The sequence below is a fragment of the Porites lutea genome, chromosome 1 (assembly GCF_958299795.1).
Source record: "Porites lutea chromosome 1, jaPorLute2.1, whole genome shotgun sequence".
Lineage (NCBI taxonomy): Eukaryota > Metazoa > Cnidaria > Anthozoa > Scleractinia > Poritidae > Porites > Porites lutea.
This window is the reverse complement of record NC_133201.1, coordinates 50,825,790-50,845,781: the sequence shown is the minus strand read 5'-3', so window position 1 is coordinate 50,845,781 and position 19,992 is coordinate 50,825,790. Positions and strand designations below refer to the sequence as shown.

Genomic DNA, 19,992 nt, shown 5'->3' with positions numbered 1-19,992 from the left:
TAAATAGCCAGCTGGTTTGCCTTCGGTCATTTGGGGTTCTTAACCCTATTATGTTTGATTTGAATTACTCGTTTTTGTCATTTGCTCGGCCCCAATAGCATAAGTGCTATAAATACTGCCGAGGGTAAGTGTGAGTAAAAGGAATTATATTATCATTATAGACCCCTCCCCTAGGATTTGGGTCGTTCATAAAGTAGCCTGAGTAGCTGGCGATTTTGTTTGGCGAGAGCGTAAATAAACCTTTCAGCTTCATTGTCCCGCTTTTGGTTGAAAGGACCTTATGCCGGTGCCTAAAAGAGGAACCTCAATCATAATACAATTCTAGGCTCTCCCACTGTTTATTTCATAATACCCTTTAAGTGACAGTGATTATTATTATTTCCAATCCCCACACCGTTGACATATAGCTCGGTTGACTGAGCTCACGGCATTTGTATCAGTTTTGCACCTGTATATTCAGTTAGTTAGGGAAACAAGTGATCAATAAGTCCATAGCGTCCTTATACTGCAACGCCTGTAGCACTACCTTCAGTCGAGGAATAGGAATCTGTGAAAATAAGACATACAGAGGAGTATATGTTAGGTACATGCCGCGAGCAAGCTGTCCGGGCTGTTCTGGCGGCGGAGAGGATAAGGAAGGAGAGCTTGCAATACGTCTCTCAAATTTGAATATCTGCATCGAAAGCGTAGATGCGAAATGCTGATTGGCGGAGATGACATTAGTAATAACGTTATTACCCCTTGGTACGTGTACATTCCAGCTCGTTTCCGCTTCGCGCTGATTGGCGGAAAACTGACAGCTCAGACGACAGGGAGAGTCACAGGAGAATTGGATGTGGAATTAAAATTCCAGATTTGTAGTCGGAAGCCCCTCCTTCCTTTTCCTCCCGCCCCCAGAGCGCCTCGGAGAGCTTGCTCGCAGGCTAGTTATGAATCTGCACCTACTAGCAGCTGATTGAAGTATATTATTGTGATGATTCATTGACTTCATAAGCTGATGTCTATCAGCTAATCAGATTAGGGGGAAAACTGTTCGCTCTAAGTTACAAACGCGATCCTTAAGCTAATCCTTGTTTACAACACTTAACTATTCACAAAAGAAGAAAAGAAAACAAATATAACGACGCTGGCTTTGTCGCTGCGGTTAATGTTCTCACAAGACAGGATTTTGAAATTCATCGCTCTGTTTGAAATAAATAAATAATTCAATAATTCAATAAAAGAAGGAGAGAAAAATTTATAAACTTTTTCTTAACTTACCGCACGGGCCTGCATTGCAAATTTCGGTTTTCTCCGTGGAGCCCTCGCATGGTTTGCCTCCGTACTGTGGCGAGGGATTGGTACAAGTCCTTTTCCATTTTTTGACTCCTCCACCACACGTCTGACTGCAGCACTCCTCCACCCAGGGTGTGAAATTGCCATCAATAGCTAAGTGCAAGAAAAAATTTTAGAATGTACAAAATCTTAGGAGTAGAGCTTGTCCTTGAGAGCCTGATCTCGCTCTAAAGCCCCCGAGTACACAGACAAAATTTTCAGCCCCCCCCCCCCCCCCTCTAACATCTTCACAACTTTTGGCCTTATCCGTGTTCTCTCCATACCTCCATACAAATAAATCAAAAATAAGCGAAAACCGATCCTAAACAGAAAGCCTTTAAGCGTTCAAAATTTGTACAAGTATGTTTTCGACTATTGATATCACAACCATCACTTCATTTCATCACACTGTAACTACACTATCCCTTCATAACCAAATTAGCACTTCCAGCACAATACCTCACTGCAACACATAAAATCACTTTTACCTCCTAAAATTATTATTTTTTGTTACTTCATATTAAATTCTACGAGAAACAAGTTTCAGTGATTAACAAACTACATCCATTATCTTGCCAATTCACGTCCAATATCAGACTCCACGCTTTCCACTTCACACATCTCAACCAAACCCTAAATTATACAGCGCTACTGCTCTACTCACACATCCCTAATAGACTTCTAATACACATAAAAATCTTAAACTTCACACACGCTAGTACATCAAAGCCCAAACATACGCTCCCCAGCGCCCTATTGTTATTATAACAACGAATGATGAATGAATAATAACCGTTTATTTCTACACGGTTAAAAACATCAGTCTAAAATAGAAAATTAATTAAAAATTCTCAAAAACTGTTTTACATATTTGCCGTGTGGTAGTACTGATCAGAAAACCATCTATAGGAACAATACACCACTGTTGGCCAAGAAATTCTGCATTTCCTCTTAATAACTTTTTAAAGAACCCATTTGCACTAAGACTCTTACATCCCTTTCGCACACCGCATCAAAATAGAACAATTGTTCCTAATCACGGGCTTTCCAAGATACTGTGCATGTTATTCCAGATTAAATCGTCAGCTCTAATTACTGATTGGGCAGCTCTGAAAGAAAAGATGCATAAATCTCATCAACAGAACAATATTATTCTAGATATTTTCACTCTTCTCTGTAAATCTCCACAATCCCGAAAGTAGAGAGTTAACCTTTATGCCAGTTAAAAAGTCGTATCGTCTGACTGATGAAATTAACACAGAAGTTGCACTCATCTCCCCACCCACCCCCCCCCCCCCCCCCATTTATCCATCAGTGCTGCTTAAGGATTTGAGTTCTCACGGGTCTGGGAATCGAACTCGGACCTTTTGCACAAACGCTGCCCTCCCCCGGTGGGGTACTCAACAAAGTTTTATATACCAAGGTCCAAAAAAAACAAAATTTTATCTTACCAAATGCTGCATGTTGAGTATCAGTACTGGTTTCAACCTTCCACCTTAGTAGGAGGTATTTTTTTCAACAAGAATCATGTTGGGAAAATGTCCTCGTGTACCTTCTCCTGGCAAATGATATACCTAGTTTAGAACTTTGCGTCCCTTTTAACTGCCTTAAATTCACTCTCCTTAATTAAGATACAAATAAACCTCAAACCAGAACGTTTTCCGACATTTTCACAGCCATAAAATGCATCAGTTAGTCATTTCGGGACTTTTTGCCGACTAAAATGACAGAATTCTCAACCCTTTCATAAACCTGACGCCTGCTGAAAACGGTACCTTTTTCGGGCGAAGCCTACTCGTGGAAGCCCTTTATAGGGAATACCCTCCGGGATTCCCACTAACCAGTTTCCAATCCTTACTTCTGATGTTTCATTTGCTCGTGCTCGTATATATGTTGCGCTCGTCGTATCTTGGAAGCAATTTGCGCATTCTCTCCATCTTGAGTGGAGAACGAAGAGAGCCGCGAGAAAACGCGTGCTGTCCACCTTATTAGAAGGTATTCTTTAACTAGATTGTTGGGAAAATGTCCTAGTGACTTTTCGTTCATAGTCTAAGAAATAGAGTCTGGCTATGTTCACACTTGACTTCCCAAGCATAGCGCCCGAGTAAAATAAACACTTGGCACTAGAGATGTAAACGGTACCCAATAGCTGCTATCAGTTGCATGGGCTTCTGTTCTCTCTGTGCACGAGTTTACCGTTAGTACTGACTGAGGCATCTCTAGTGATCCATTGATTTGAAATGCTCCCTGCTACGCTCAATTTAATTTATTACTGCGTTGGAAAACAATACGCTACATAAGTTTAAAAGATGCGCGTGCACGCATCTATAGAGAAAGCGTCAGATTGATGTACTTGACCTGTTGATTAAGGTCAAGCTTTTCAGGATTTTCTCATCAGGGAAAAGCCTGACCTTAATCAACAGGTCAAGTACATCAATCTGACGCTTTCTTTATCATCTATTAATTCCGTTAACCTTAAAATTTATTAACGGCGTTTGAAAAATTAAGGGGAATAGGGAAAGTGCGCATGCACCGCTACATATCAAGTTTCCAGCGTGTACCATGGACACCTTTCCGTGGAGGGAACAAGTCAGTCCCTTTTCCCAATATACCGAAATATGTACATGGGGATGAAAAATAATTAATTAATTTACACTGTCCTTACGTTAATTCAATCAGTTAGCGAAGTTAAGCCTGATAGGCTTAGTTCTTTTCTTACCTTTAACAATTTCATAAACATAGTTGGAAAATAGCGCTTCAGTACATGCCAAACTGTCGTTATCTGAGCATATCTCAAAAGCTGTGTTTCCAGGAGTAAAAAGGGTGGTTACGCAGTTGTCTCTTGGCCCATACAAATTGTATCTCTTGATCGCGTCACTGCTGCTCCAGCATTCTCCGTAGTACTGGACGCCGATGTAATCGTAACCTTTGTCTTTAGCTGTTATTGCACAGCGACAAGAAAAACTGAAGCACAAAAATATTTGAAGGGACTTGAACGCAACGCAGAGTTTCATTTAACATTTGTTGGCTACTTTGCAGTGATTACATGAGAACCCTATCATACGAACCCCCCGAAAATGTATTAAAAAAATATATGCGTTTTTCTGTCGTAAAGAAAATTTCCAGTTATTCCTTCATTCTACAATTCGATCCCCAGAGGAGGCGGGATTACTGCGCAGTTAAACTTCAACTTCAACTTTTATTTAAATTCGGAAATATATTACAAAAAATACATTGGTACTAGCATGCAGTTAGTGAGGCTATTCGAGGCAGGCCAGTCTGGATAAATACAGAGAAATCAGACGTTATATCAATATATTTTACAATGAATAAATAATATATTCTACTTAAATACAAAGTATTGGAGTGAATTATAAAAATAAAATAAGATGAAAATAAAGGACAAGAGAATTACTTTTTCATTTTCACAGTAATCGTATCTACATCAATATAGGAGTCTAAAAAATGAACGAGGAATTTTTCGTGTGCTTGAAATTTTCTGTTCCGGGATTTTTTGAGTTGGAAAAATTTTATATGGGGGCCTTATTTAAGTAGGGAATATCTTTGAAGTATGGTTGTCGAGTACCGCGCGCGTTCGCCGGCCGACCTCTTTAGTTCCAGACTAAAAGATGGTGGTAAATTGAATTTATCTACTCAGCGGGTGAACGTGGATGGGAAACGGGAGACGAGTACCGAGAACTTACCCGTACTCGTTTTCCCGTAAAATAGCCGGCCGAGACTATTAGATACACCGTTTCCTTGTACGGGTAATTTACCCGTTCCCATAGTGGTAAATACGGCTAAATTACATCTAACCCTTACGAAACGGCTGGGCTGTTGGCTAGAAAGGTGATGCCGCCATCACATCTGGCAAATCATGGTTGACTACTTGGCAAACATGTTTGCCTACCTACCGTACCTGAAGACAGAAACGGTGTATTTTAAGGTCCCTAATGAGGAAAACCTTACTTTACGCTTACATAAAACACCCTTAGCTCCCGGAAAAGAAGTTCGCTAACTAGACTTGATACCGAACAAAAATACTTACTCAGGCAAGTATGTATTCCAGTTTTTCCAGTCAATCGATTGACCAGTGTATATTCTTTGACGTTTTGTCTCGATCTGTAAGCAAGAGCTCTGGCATTGCTCGCTTTGACGACGGGGCTTTGAAATCACCATAACAACCGACTTTCCGAAATTGCAACCCTGATTTGCAAGCTGTATATGAACCAAGATGGAACAAAGCATAATATTTAGATAGGAGACGATATGGAGTCGTGTGGAAATTACAAGTAACAGATTGTGTAATACAAAGTACCTTAGGCCCGAATTACTCCTTTTTACTCCGTTTAAGAACGTCATTCTAATTTATTTTGGCGCTGAGGCTGAGCTTCAATTACTTTGTTTTCTGATTTGAGCCTGAAAAGACTGAACGTTCTTGACATGTTCATTTTAAGTGTGGTAATAGAATTTAGAAGTTTTATTAAGTACACGCAGGCTAATTCAACTACGAACCGAGGTAAACTTCAGTATGTCATACAATAAGAAAACCATTTATGCATAAAATAAGGAGGGGGATCTCTGAAATAATGCCTTTTCGGCTTAGTTTGAGTATGGTGCGGGCGGGGAAAAGTGGGGGCAACTTTTGCGCTGATGTTGCTGCCAGGGTCGTGGTTGCCTAAGCTCTCTTAAGGGATGTATTTTGCTTCTTGACACTAAGGGACGAAACTGAAAAAGCATGGTTTCAGTAAAAAGATCCCTTGATCAAATGTCGACCGAAATTTATGAGAAACAAAATAATGGTGTGATATGCTCTGATGAAGTAGAATTTTAAGGCATTTTCTTGTGAAAGGGATGGAAACATTTTCATTGCGGTTAAAACAAAAGAGAAATATTGGTGCTACTTACTCAATATTTGGGAGTTCACTGTGGCATATAATATACAAGGTATTAGCGGTTGTAGGATAGTCATCATCCTGAACCTGTAAAAAATATAAAAAGGAGGCTTGTTTTCCTAAGAGACTTTATTTAGACGTAAAGTGGTAAGTAGTATTCTTCCATTGATATCGCTTTGGAGAAAAAAGAAACCCTTTAGCTTTGTAAAAGTTAAATATTTAAGGAACTCAAGCAAGTTAAACAAAAGAGAAAGACAAGTTCAATTGATTATACAGCGGGTATGAGAAAAAAGTGCGCTCCAATCGTTTCAGTTCGACATGCTGTCTTTTATTTTACTCTAAATTTTATACTGCAATTTTTTTTAGTTCTTAGGCTTTGATGTGTGGTGGGGAAAATGCGATTAACTGAGTTGGAAACGGGAAAATAAGAAAGCGATGCTGAATGTTATTAACCAACAGCCTGAGAATACCGGGGCCGACTCAGCTTCTGGTCTCAAATAAAATCTCATGTCTATAGACATTTTAAAGGGACAGTTATCGGTATTTCTGCATCTACCTGGCGGTAGAGTCAGCAACTTTAAGCAGCTAATGTTACAACGAAGAGGAAGCTGTTGATACACGTACTTTCAAGTGAAAGACATGAAACTACCTTGACTTGTTTTTTAGCAATCTCCAGCAATCGCGTTTGCAGTTAAATTAACAGCACCAGCAGCCCAGTAGATAATAAAATTAAGTTCTGCGTCGCATCTCAGTGGCTTGCTTTTATAAGTAGAAAATGTGTAGATAACTATTGATCTATGAAGTGTGATTTTTTGATTAAATTAAGCATGACTGAATCGACACAATGGCCAGATTAAATGTTTCAGAGGATCAGCTAATGGGCGAAGTTAGAAAGCTGTCATGAGTTATCAAAGTGCCGGAATTAACACCTTTATATGTTTCGGTGATTAGCCGGTAATGAAGGTGAATCATTTTTCTGAACGAATGTAAAAACACCTGATAGTTTCTCACAATGTATTTTTTCACACATTCTACATTGCAGTAAGTTAATTGGAATCGTCCTTGTAGGTAACGTTAAACTCAATCAATCGTTCACAAATAACGATATTCCAAAATTTGTGAATTATTTACTTTTCAGAATAACCGTTGCAAGAATTTTGTCCCTGATCCTACGTTATAACTAAACCATAACTCCCAAAATGGTCAGAATGAAGCTTATACAGACTACAAAAAACAGATCACCCCAGACGAATATTTTGTTGTCGACGGGATCCGCGATCACTGTTTTCATACCGAAGATACTCGGTCTACTTTCGAAAGAAAATTCCTTTCCCTTTTTGACATTTTCCTATATCCATTACTAAAACTCACCAAATATGTACATTTATTATTTTCAAGCTTATTTGACCGTAATCTTTACAGGCCACCCACATTAATATTCAGAGCAAAATTTCCATTTTAGTTTTTCAGTGGCTGGGCTACGGGGACTGGAATTATACAATGTAATAATATTACTTCTCTCTGTAATCTCGTATGCTGAACTTGGTATAGGGGTGATGTGAATTCTGTGAGAACTAAAAGGTGTGTAACCATTTCAAACAGCACTCAGAAGGTCTTTTGCAGTAAGCAGTCAATTGAATTAACACTGGTATGACTTTAAAGATGCACTAATCTATATTGACTTGTAACATTTCAGTAACATCTGAAATCTTTGTGCTGCATTGAAATATTAAAAAATCTTCATGAGGAAACCAAACATTATCGTAGCGCGTGATTATCACAATGTTATCACAAAGTGTTTTCCGTTTGAAAAAAGTTACTAAAAGGAATAAAAAACTTAGGGATAGGATTTACTATGACAGAATCCAAATCTGGGGAATAAAATTGAATTTCAAGGTGAATCAGAGTCGTAAAATGGATATTTGACAAAGAATTGAACTCATCTAAAAATTTTCGGCCAAACTCTGAGACTTGCTGTGGATTAAACTGAGAGACGGAACTCAGATACGATTTGAATGATTCCAGTTTAACTGAGTCATGAGTGAACGCACGCCACAAGGCAGCTAACTGAATTTTTAATTCCAGTTTTACTTTAATTTGCCCCGATTGTGCACAAACGTTACCTTCCGCTGATAGGAAAAATCATCGATTTGATTTGGGCGGAAGAAGCTTGTAATTCATGGAAAACGTATAAGAGACATACCAGCCTTGTCAATACGTACTTGACAAATACGAGGAGCCCAAGCCTGACTCCTTTCTCCCCGATGGCTTGTATTAACTGATTTTTGGGCCCAGTTTATAATATTCAAAGACAGATTAGCTCTAAGTCTGGGTTAAATTCTAATCCGGACTTCTCCTCCTCTTGCTTAGACGCATTTTGTGGGAGAAATTTCTCGAATTCTTTGTCGGAGCATCCAGTGAACAATTTGTACATAAAAAGATTTGATGAGTGAATTTACTTTTTAAGCTTTCATATCTGATTTTAATTTTCTCACTAACCCTGGGTTATCTTAATCCAGCTTTTAACAAACCAGTCCCGGCCCCGTTTTCTGGTTCAGAAGGGTGGATATATCTTCATGCGGCTGTTTGAGCAATAAAGATTGAAATTCCTGCGCAGCATAGTTACTTAATGTTAATTTGAAAATTGCCCCGGGTAAAATCGACGCTGTTCAAAAGTGTCTTAACCGACGTTTCGGCAATACGCCCCTTGGACATCTCCCATGATGATGCGCCTTATTTGCGCCCCCCCCCCAAAAAAAAAATTTTGCATAAGCATTGTTTTCAATTTCTCTTGAGACGGCTAGAACACATAAGAGAAAAGAATCGGAAATGAAAAACAAAGGTTATGCAAAATTTTGGGGGGCAAATACTGGGTCCCGGGGGGACTCCGCATATGAAAAGGGTGGGGATGCTCGTCGGAAATTTTGAATTAAACCCCTAAAGGAGACCAATCTGGGCGTGGCCCAACCTTTTTTGACCCCTAAAAGCGATCATTTTAAACTTTGATTACATGAATCGAGTAAATAAGACGAATTGAAAAAATACAATTTTTTAATATTTCTTCGAGTGCAACCCTAAAAGAGACCTTTACGCCTAAATATAATAGTGTTTTGCCCAGAACTCCCCAAGCGAGACCAAAATCCGAAATTTACACCCCTAAGCGAGACAACGAGCATCCCCACCCCTTTCATATACGGAGTCCCTCCCCCCCTCCCCGGGATACTGGGGTGCCTTCTTCAGGGTACAAGGCTAAATAACGAGTTCCTTGCAGCTTGCCCGAAGTCTATAATCCCTGTCCCGATTTTACAAATTTTTTGTTAGAGTGTAAACTGCTATATCTCACTGAATGGACTCAAATTCAAAGGAAATCTATACAAAACTTCACTTTTTCCCCTTCATTTACCATGAAACATTCAGTTGCCTTGTTTGGGGTGATTGATGAGTGTAGGGCTTTGCATGACAATTTTTTCATCTTTGCCCAATTGCTTCAAGGAACCTGGTGCCAGGCCATCGTTTGTGTCCACATGCAACTCTCCTTCCAAGAAAGAACAGCTATGTAGCAGACTAATAGACTGTAGTCACTTGGTTTCATACTTTTAATAGGCAATCTTAACACTGTTTGCCATTAGCGAGAGTTAGCCACAGTACCTGGCAAGCCACTGGTCTTTACTGCAAGGAAACGTTAACAGAGGCACCCAACGACGGTTTCCTCCTAAATACACTGTTAACACTTTTTTGGCTATCCAGAGTTGCTCTTAGATCTCAAGAAAATACGTTCTTAGAATCACTATAAAATTTGCATCTGTTAGGCCATTTTAGGGGAACTTGAGTCTTTTCGAAAAATTACAAGGGCTTCAGTATTATAATTTGCCCAAAAATTTTAGATGTAATAATGTAACATATAATACGAAGGTGAGAATTTTTTTATTTCTCTCTCCATCACATTTTTTTATTCGAAAATTTTAGGTTTCCTTTTTCTACGAAAAAAAGACTAACCTGGGAAGTGAAATATGAAAAATTAAACTTCAGAAAATCGTAGGGAATTTATTAGATAAGCTTTGAAAATTGTACATGAATGGAATGGTCATGTAGAAAATTTTTAGCTGTCCTCAAGTAACAGAAAATGCTAGGTAATATTTGCTTCTCAGAACAGATATTTTACAGAAAACATTCATTGGGTGTCCCTGACATTAACTCCAAATTATGTTCCCACCAAAATGATTTTGTCCTATTAGTACACTAGTCTCCCTTACAGCTGTTTTTGTCTTGCCGTGCGACATTCCTCCCTAACTTTGTGGGAAGGAGCATTGCGTGACAAGCTGGGAGACTTTCAGTACACCCTCTGCTCTCTCTCACTCTGTAGGGCGGGTAGGAGAGAACCCTGGGAATGAGGTTGTGAATGCATCACTTTAGTGGATTTTACTCTTCTTCTGCATGTGTTCTTTCCCATTCAAATCACCCAGAAAAAATGCTCTGGTAGCTCCTTAATGTTGACGACCAAACTGCTGCATGGTTTTGACATAAAATAGGGGGGAAAATTACACCACAAAGAAATAAAGAGAACTCAGATAAACTTTACTTTCTCCATAAACAAGCAATAATACATGCTGAGCTCTTTCTGAACTACACATGGATCAAATATTGATATTTAAACTACTCGTATGTACAATGAACGTTTGAAAATTATGGTTGGGTTTATCTGAAGAATCAATGTTTATAGATAAATTTTCAATGCCACGTGAGTCTCGCTTAACGTACTGTGAACACAAGGAGAAAGCCTTGCTTAAACAAAGATAATACTGTAAGACAAAAATAATTTATACACAGTCAGTGACATTTTTCTGAAACCGAACTTTAACTCTTATGGACCATACCAGATAAAATACAAATGCACAGCATGTAAGTTGACGATTTTCTCTAAAGTTAATTTAGCATACAGGATTCGTAAGTTGGGACCATATACTTGATGTTGATGAATGCATCGGGACCTCCACGTCGTTCGAGCGCCTCGAGAGTTTCTTGAATCAAGTCACCGACATTCTCTCTTTTCTGTTGGCTGTAATCGATTCCGTCTCCAGAATTGATATTAAAATTCTTGAAGATGTTTAAGATCGGAAGGATTTGCCTGTAGTAAGGAACAAGTGCTTCGCCGACCATATCGCCCGAGACTACAAGATGCTGCAACGCTTTCAGTGTGGTGCAAATCACAACGCGGTTTCGCGTATTCAGGGCTTTCTTGACCGGAATAATGAGCTGTGGAATAACAGGAAGAACTTTGTTTCCACCTCCGTGCTCCAACATGTCGTGCACTCCTTGTCGAGCAAAGAAATCGCAAGGGTGCGCTGTTTCGGATAATCCTTCAAAGAAAAGCGGAAGGTAATGATGGTAATCGAGCCTCTCAATTTCTACCTTCCATGCTATCTTGTTTCCCTTCGTGTCGTGCTCCAACGCGATGGGAAAATCGCCTCGAAGATAGCATCTTCTGAAACTTGTTCTTTCTGATGGCCTTGATTTGAAAGCTCCGGCACTAGGAGCAGGAACAACCTGCGTTTAAAATGCAAAGAAAAATCTTAACTTAGCAACCTACTGAAACTTGAATGCCTGTAACATTTGACCCTACACCATTCTTTTCCCTTGAATTTTATAATTCAATAACTTGGACAAAGTAACCTTACCACTGCATTTGTTAATCTTGACTTTGTTGTAAAAGGTTCAGCAGTGATTGAAGCTTGAATGGCCCAGACGTTTTTATCCTTTTCTTCCTGGGAAAATAAGAAGAGGAATAAGCTCTTGGCAAAGCTCACAGAAATCACTTCGAATGATCTTTTATCGGTCTCAAGCTTACTTTTTCCTTTGTCTTTCCACGAGTATTGTAAACTGGGTATTCCTTCGTTTGCTGCATCACGTTCATGTACATTGTTGATGCAGAAAACTTCAAGATCTCCTGAACAGAATTACACTTGGAACAATCTGATGGAACAACTTCGCAGCATATACAAGAAATACTAAGCGACGAGATCTGTTTGCTTTTTTGCATGTTACCATAGTTACTTTGGACCGCAATACCAAATAAGGCACGTGCTCTACCTTTTCGGTGCTGTTAGCTGTCTTCTTGAATATGTCCCTCGTAGTGCCAGTGCGTGAAACTGAGTCCACGGATTGCAGATTGTGAGCAGCGGATTTACATCAACACAAGACGGAAAACATGGCGGTCCCAGTGAGTTTGAAAGCTATTTCTCCATACCTGAAAACCGCTCAAGAATACGACAAACGCGATCCTGTTGTTGCTTATTACTGTAAGTATAGCTTGAAATATTTTTTTGGTGCTGTGAGGTATTAAGCGTAAAAGCAAAGATGGAAGCTAAAGGAGAAACAGGTAACATTTTATTAAGCTTATTTCAGCAATACATGCTTTTTATAGCGATGACATTTCCCTGTGAATGAAAGTCATTGCCAAGAGTTGTGTTTTATTGCATAGTTCTGGACACTTCCAGACCTGCCAAATCCCAGGAGAGGAAAGTTTGTCGTGAGATTTTGTTACTTTACATAGGTCGAAGAATGCCAGTTTACAAATTTTATTATAGAATGGTCATAATGGTAGTAAATAGTATTACACCTATTTTGCGACCTCATCACCTTGAAAAATTCAGTCACAAATAAAATACAGATTACTTTTAATTAACTTGATTTAAGAATGAGACTTAAAATAAGCATGAGCGAAGAAAAAGAGATACATGTAAAGCAAAGGAAGGATATTTAACAATTATTGAATGAGCCTGATGTGAAGAATTATGCAGTTCAAGAAGAATGTAGGCCTTGGAGGTCAGCATAATTCTTCGCATCGTATCGTCTGAAATCCGATAATCTTCCCAGCATGCAAAAGCTGAATTCAATACCTATTTATTATTCATTCAAAATATTTCATAGACTTTCTTCAAAACTTTGCCCTATTTCTCGGCACAGTATCAGGATTTGTTTTTTTGCTGCAGATTCTCCTCAAAACGTAGATAACGTAATAAAAAGATATAAACCGTAGTATATCTGACATTAGTGCCGTCCCAAAATACTGCCACATTGAAAAGCACTCCTGCATTTTTTTGAGCAAAACTTATTAATAATGTAGCTACAGCAAAACATGACAGATTATTTTATTCTTTGCCATGGATAAGTGAGAATTGTTGGACAGTGAAATCAAGAAAGTTGGCAGTTTTTGCTTCATACTGCGAGACACAGAGTAACTGAGGGAAGATTTCACTGCACATAAAAAAAAATACAAAACTGTTGACAAGAGATTTTATGTCCTGCTGCAGGTCGTCTCTATGCAATGCAGAAAGGGATCAAAATTGATAGCAAAGGAAAAGAAAGTAAACCATTCTTACTGCAGCTAATGGATCAGTTAGAACAGGTTAGAAACATACTTCAAGAGTTGTGTCTTTAAGTGCAATAATCTGCTCTGCATTTACTTCTTTGTCCTCCAGTACACTAATTTTTTTTCATTTTATTTTATACAGTCAGGGGTTTCAATAAAAACTGAAGTAGCCAGCAGGTTTGAATAGAGTAACCAACTGTGTATCAACAAGGGACTGTTTGAACTAGTCCTCTTTTTCTAGGGGAAAAGTTTGAAATTTCCAAGCCCTAAAATGCGATTTTCAGCGTTCTGGGGACTAAATGTGAGGACAAAAGAGCATGTTTTTCATTCAAAAATGTAGCTTTCAATTTATATGTCCCACAGTCAATTCCTACAAGAGAATGAACAAAATAATGAACATACTTTTGCACCTGAACAAATTCTGTGTAAACCTATAAAAGAAACTGTGAAAAAATGACTGAAATATAGCGTTCACATGACTTAAGCATAACGAAAAACTAGTGGGCCTATACGAAAACACTTCATAATTACGTTTTCATTCAGATTTTATGATCTATTTCTTGTCTACAATGTTATTCAAACTAGTTGCTTCTTCTTTACTTTGTAAAGAGAAGTAGCTGACTTCTCTAAGCAAAGTAGCCGAAGCGTTTCGTTGGCCGTCGGTGCTTATTGAAACCCCTGTACAGTATATATATTCATTATTTCATTGTCATTCTTTCATGGGTTCGAAATAAAAGTTGTGTCTATAACTGAAATGATCTTCTTCATATTTACACTGTAATTGATCTGCTATAATTTTTTGCAGAAAAAGAAGGAGTTGGGCTCAGCGGGTTATGAGGCTGTCAGTGAAGAAGACGTTGCCCAGCTTCACATTGATGAAAAAGCACTCCAGCTTTTCTTGTGGGCTGATACTGAGGACCGTGCTTCAAACTTTAATAAGTACTTTGGATTCATGCTTTCTGTCAATTAAGAACCTAGCATTTGGATGTTAAAGCATGCTACTCAATAATAACAGTATACCAGACTACAACAAGTCTCTTATTTTTCTTTTTATCATTGTGCCAGTCTATGTTATAATAGAGACCTTTAGATTCGAGGATAAGAATGACTGTGAGGATGAGATTTGACTTGCAGTTTTTTTGCGTATATATATTTCTCAAAATATGACTAGCAGCAGATAAACTGAAGACTTGATCGACTATAAAAGTGCTCAATGGTAAAACGGGAGCTGTGAATATATAATACACCCCAGAAAGCTTCATTGTACTTTTTTTCACCAGAAAAGATAGAGTTGTTATCTTGTATGCTGACACCCCTTGTATGCTGACATCTGAGCTTACTGTTAGCAAGTTTAATAATGTGTAATGTAAAGAGGGCGAGTCTTGTTGTCCGCTAATCCATGACATTTCATTGCATCACATTATATTGAATGAGGTTAAGCCCTCTCTCGATCACAAAACGATAAAATGTCTAACATTTGATTTCTTGTTTCAGCTACTATAACATTCTTGCTGACACTCATATTAGAATGACGATGACTATTGTACTTAGCACTGAAAAGTGTAGGCACTATATAAATATTTTTTATTACTATTATTATTATTTATTATTATATTGCATTTTCTGCCAAAATAATGCTGGTTCTTTTGCACCCAAAACTTAGTATTAAGAAAAGCTCTTACTCATAGTCGTCCTCTTCTTAGAATCTATTAAAAGGTCTCTCAATACTGTTTAATATCATGTTTTTCTTAATCCTTTCAGAAATGTTGTCAAGTCATTTTACACAGCCAGTCTGCTTTATGATGTTTTGACACAGTTTGGTGAATTGTCACAGGAGGTATTAATAATATTAGGCTCTTTGAAAGAACATTCTATTTTATGTATTTTTTAAATTCTGGGTGAAGAGATAAGGGCCTGGAGCGTTTTTCTGCAGTGTACAGTGAAACATCAGCCTGCACCACAGACAAAACTATTAAACTCTTGTTAAACCCATCTGCGAAACAGCTCTGAAATCCTTGTTTTAGGCCCCCACCTGAGTACCAAGATTTGAGTATGTGCCATGATTGGTCGTTTTTAAAAAGCCATTGTCAATTTGCCAATCAGGATGAAAGGAATAATGATAGCTCTTCCTGTAATTTGTTGTGTCTGTTGGGGGCCCAGAACATGTACCTCGGCACTGCTTTGCAGACGTTACTACCCAAGGTCAAATTATGTCTGTGTTGCAAGCTATGAAACATTAATCTTTTCTGAGACAAGCTGTTAATCACAGCCACATGAGAATGCCTAGTGGTTGTTAGCTATTTGTAGCTAACATAATTATTATGTGTCCAGGGGTATTCAGATGCAGTCAAACGTCCTCAATAAAGACACCATAGGGTCAGAACCGCATATCCACATTGTGGAGGAGGAACTGTATAATGCTTTGTGTTTCTAGCATCAAGTGAACTGACTGCAATAGAATTTAGGTCTCCAAAAGTGATGATTTGACTGATAGCGGGAGATTGATTGGCTAAGGCCCTTGATGTTGATTCAGTAAAAGGTCATTGCAACTTTGTTTTACGTTTCACCTCCTGTAATTCTGGCACAAATATTTTATTTCACTTTATTTCATTTTACTTCATTTTATTAAACAGGTTATGATTGGTGTATTTTTAGTTCATGCAGGTTTCGTCCATGTTGTCAGGGATTTAGCTGAGAAAAAGCTAAGCAGGCTTTTTAGTAGTCAAGCTGGCTTTTTTACTTCTCTGCACCTTCAAAATTACTCCATGTCTTTGTGCTCTCTTTGTGAGCTGGTGATAAACTCCTTTTCAACCAGTGAAATAATGCAGCAGCCATCTTCTAGCGACATCCCTGTGTTGTACCTATCACTGTTCTGAAGTAAATATATTTTTTAATCAATGCACTGCAACTTTTGACAAAGTTTTACTAATTAAATTGACCATTATGTGTTTCTTTGTTATACTTGTATTTTACAGTGCAACTACCGTAACTGGGGCCACCTAGACAAAGTTGATCAATTTGATTACAGTAAAAATAACAATACATTCCAAGAAAGTTAGTTGTCAATCATAATTACCATGAAATGAAATAAACAACATGGATTGAAATCAACCAATTACAACCTACAGACGTGACCTTTTGAACCTGCTGAAGAAAGAACTTGTTTCCTGAGAGGTTCGTAAGAGTGAGTGACGGAGGCGAAAAACGTAAGAATTGGTAGTTATACTTGTGACTTGCAGTCGCATGTTATTGCAAAGTGTGGAAATATAAACAAGAGATTGCTGGTAGATGATTAAAATAACAGCTTGTGTCTAGGAAATATGTCTCCTGGGTGTTGTATGCAAAGTTTCGAATAGAAAAACATTGTCTGGTGAAACATTTTGCTTTCCTGAAAAGCGTTTGTTATCAATATTAAATTTGGTGCTTCGAGTGACTTATTGTTTTTTTTTTTGTACGAGCTGCTGATTGGCCGACAACCAACTTTCTTGGAATGTATCGTTATTTTCCGTAATCGGATTGGTCAAATTTGTCTAAGTAGCCCCGGTTACAGTAGTCACACTGTAAGAAGTGAATTGAGATTGTCTTGTCCTACTTTAGGGAGCTCACCATCAAAAATATGCCAAATGGAAAGCAGCTTACATACACAAATGTCTGAAGACTGGAGAGACACCCATTCCAGGGCCTGTAGGTGGGGAGGCTGAAAGCTTTGATAGAGAAGAGGAAGGGGCCTCCCCATATCCTCCTTCCGGTACGCAGCAACCCCAAGGGTACCCTAGCTACCCAACAGATGCTCAACAGCCACCTTACCCCACTGGCAATACAGCAGGCCTTCCTGGTCAGTTTCCCTCAACCGCACCGTATCCAACACCTTCTGCTCAACCTAGTGTAAGCCAGGTAATACCAAGATAGAATTCAGTGAATGATGCTAGTTTGGGAAACTGCCCACCTACCCCTCCCCTAAGCCAACACTTTGCCCTAAGTGAGAAGTAACTGGTAATGTTTAAACTAGGCAGGTTTCTAATGTCTGAGGGAATCTTGTTCCACAGAACAGATCCTCTGTAGTGTAGGCTCCCTTTTGCAGACTCAGTTCTGGGTCTGGGGACATAATAATTTAACTCAGATTTTCTAAGATTGTGTGAGTGTACATTTGAGGTGTTGGTAAAGATCCACCTCAGATACAACAGGGAAAGATTATTATGGATTTTATATATTGTCACAGCCACATATTCTAGCCTTTCCCAGCCAAGCTCATCCAACAAAACACTGGAGTGAACCTCATAGTTAGAAAAGGTGAGAATTCTAGAAGCCCTATTCTGCATCCTTTGAAGCTTGTCTGCTGGTCCCCTATTGATATTATGCCATACAGCACTACAGTAATAATTTATTAAAATATGGCATTACTAGTGCATTGTACATATTCTCTCTATTATCAAATAGTATATTAACAATTAGTAAAATCCAGCTAGTGGTCTATTATCAATGCTGCGTTCTGATTGGTTGAGCTACTACTAGGCTATATGTTATAGCCTACTAGTAGCGAAAAGCGTGTGCTTTTTGGCGGCAAAAAAGGATTAAAGTCTAGCTTTAACTAGCTAAAATTTTTTATTCTCGATATTTTTGACCAAGTAGTTGGATTTTACTAAAACAATTATTCCTCTCGCCATCATGGCCTCTGAGTCAATAGCCTATTCCGCCTTGAGGGCGAGAGGAATAATTGTTTTAGTAAAATCCAACGAGTTGGTCAAAAATATTGAGACAAAACAGCTTTACAGCAAAAAAGCACGTGCTTTTCGCTACTAGCAGGCTATAACATATAGCCTAGTAGTAGCTCAATCAATCAGAACGCTAGTCTGCTACACAGCCGTTTTTAGTGTCGTCACGCAATGCTCCTCCCCTGACGACACTAAAAACGGCTGTGTAGCAGACTATCAGAACGCAGCATTGATAATAGACCACTAGTTGGATTTTACTAAAATGACTTACACGCTTTAAGATAGCAAGACCAGCGAATATTGCTTGACATGGACATTGCGTCCTTTTTACTTTTATTGTGTTGCAGCCCACTCAGCCAGTAGTTCCTTCCCCTGTTCCAGCAGCTTCAGTCATTCCCCCCACACAACCTACGTCCACCTTGTCTCCTCAAGACAGTGAACAAGCTCAGAAATACTGCCGTTTTGCTGCTAGTGCTTTACAATATGAAGATGTAAAGACTGCTATTGACAACTTGCACAAAGCGCTTGCCTTATTGGAAAAGTGAGCCTGCGAGGCTGGCGTTTGAAGGGGAAGGGAAAAGGTGAATATAGTCACGCGAAAACGCGATGGATGTGCGACGAAGAAGGGATAGAAAACCTCCCTTGCGCTCCTTTCTACTTTTCCTTGACTTTCTTAAAGTCCATTTCCGGTTCCGGTAATTAGATCTCGCTCTCTCGTTCACTTTTGGCGCAGAAAACATAAAAAATCCACCACTCGCGCTTCGCGCTCGTGAAAAAGTTTGAGCTCGACCTAGCCTGCGTGGCAAGCGTTTAAAAGGAAAGGGGATTCCGGGCGCGCGAGAAGCGCGAAAGGCGGGCGATGGGGAGGCGAGGAAACGCGTTCCTCCTCCCTCCTCCCTCGCACTCAGTCTCGCGTCTAAATTCCCTTCCCCTTACCTTTCGAACGCCTGCCACGCTAGCCTCCCCGCAGACGTCCTTTGGGGTTCGTTTGTCACGCGGGGAGGCTACTGCCACGCAGTCTATACTTTTCCCGTCCCCTCAAACGCCTGTTACGCAGGCTAATCTTAGAACGACTAACAATCCCTCTGTCAGTAAACTCCGTTCTCAGTTTAAAAATGGAGTGGAGATGAAGCTATATGTGAAGATTGAATAGTCAGCCTATACAAGACAGCTTGGCCACAGGTTAATGACTGGAAAAATTCGCTGGCTGAAATTACTTTGCTACTCGCCGGCTGCGGTAGTTATTGTGCAGAGCAGTTCGTGGACACTTAGTACCCTTGATGTTCCCTCTACTTCAAGTTGTGATATTATGTGGACATAAATTTTATAACGTAGAAAATTCGACCGCGGAAAATAACTGGTGAGATCTCAAGTTTTTGTGACGAGAGCCGTCTTTTGCAATTTGTCATAATTACAGGCTCGGAAGCAAAGCTAAATGACACTTTTTGATCAAAAGTCTAAAAGCTCCGAATAATTTTTTGTAGGATGGCTATTATGTAAAATAAGGAGGAACGGAGAAAGAGAACAGAAAACTGAATGAGCTTTTTTTCCTCTTTATAAATTGAAGCAACTCATTGAAAATATTATTAAGTCAAGCATTGTTATCCTCTTATTTGTGCTTCGGGTTTTAAGTAAAATAGCATCTTCGGAGACCCAGGGGCAGTTAGTCGGGACGATAGAATGTTCGTGGTGAAAGTTTACC

At 39.1% G+C, this 19,992-nt stretch overlaps 3 protein-coding genes across 3 annotated transcripts; 1 reads left to right on the top strand and 2 right to left on the bottom strand.

The window, feature by feature from the left end:
* Positions 1 to 500: 500 nt before the first annotated feature.
* On the bottom strand, positions 501 to 4,328 carry LOC140931750 (uncharacterized). The gene is made up of 3 exons (XM_073381502.1): positions 4,034 to 4,328; positions 1,261 to 1,428; positions 501 to 547 (listed from the first exon to the last, which is right to left on the bottom strand). Exons 1-3 carry the CDS (start codon positions 4,326 to 4,328, stop codon positions 501 to 503), a joined length of 510 nt encoding a protein of 169 aa, XP_073237603.1.
* A 6,435-nt stretch (positions 4,329 to 10,763) lies between these two features.
* LOC140954054 (parkin coregulated gene protein homolog) lies at positions 10,764 to 12,223 on the bottom strand. Its single transcript, XM_073403460.1, has 3 exons — positions 12,055 to 12,223; positions 11,885 to 11,971; positions 10,764 to 11,753 (listed from the first exon to the last, which is right to left on the bottom strand). Exons 1-3 carry the CDS (start codon positions 12,124 to 12,126, stop codon positions 11,133 to 11,135), a joined length of 780 nt encoding a protein of 259 aa, XP_073259561.1. The 5' UTR covers positions 12,127 to 12,223; the 3' UTR covers positions 10,764 to 11,132.
* Positions 12,224 to 12,364: 141 nt separating this feature from the next.
* On the top strand, positions 12,365 to 18,991 carry LOC140954047 (vacuolar protein sorting-associated protein VTA1 homolog). Its single transcript, XM_073403447.1, has 6 exons — positions 12,365 to 12,505; positions 13,520 to 13,614; positions 14,384 to 14,517; positions 15,340 to 15,415; positions 17,176 to 17,472; positions 18,638 to 18,991. The coding sequence occupies exons 1-6, from the start codon at positions 12,415 to 12,417 to the stop codon at positions 18,833 to 18,835; spliced, it is 891 nt and encodes a 296-aa protein (XP_073259548.1). The 5' UTR covers positions 12,365 to 12,414; the 3' UTR covers positions 18,836 to 18,991.
* Positions 18,992 to 19,992: the final 1,001 nt, after the last annotated feature.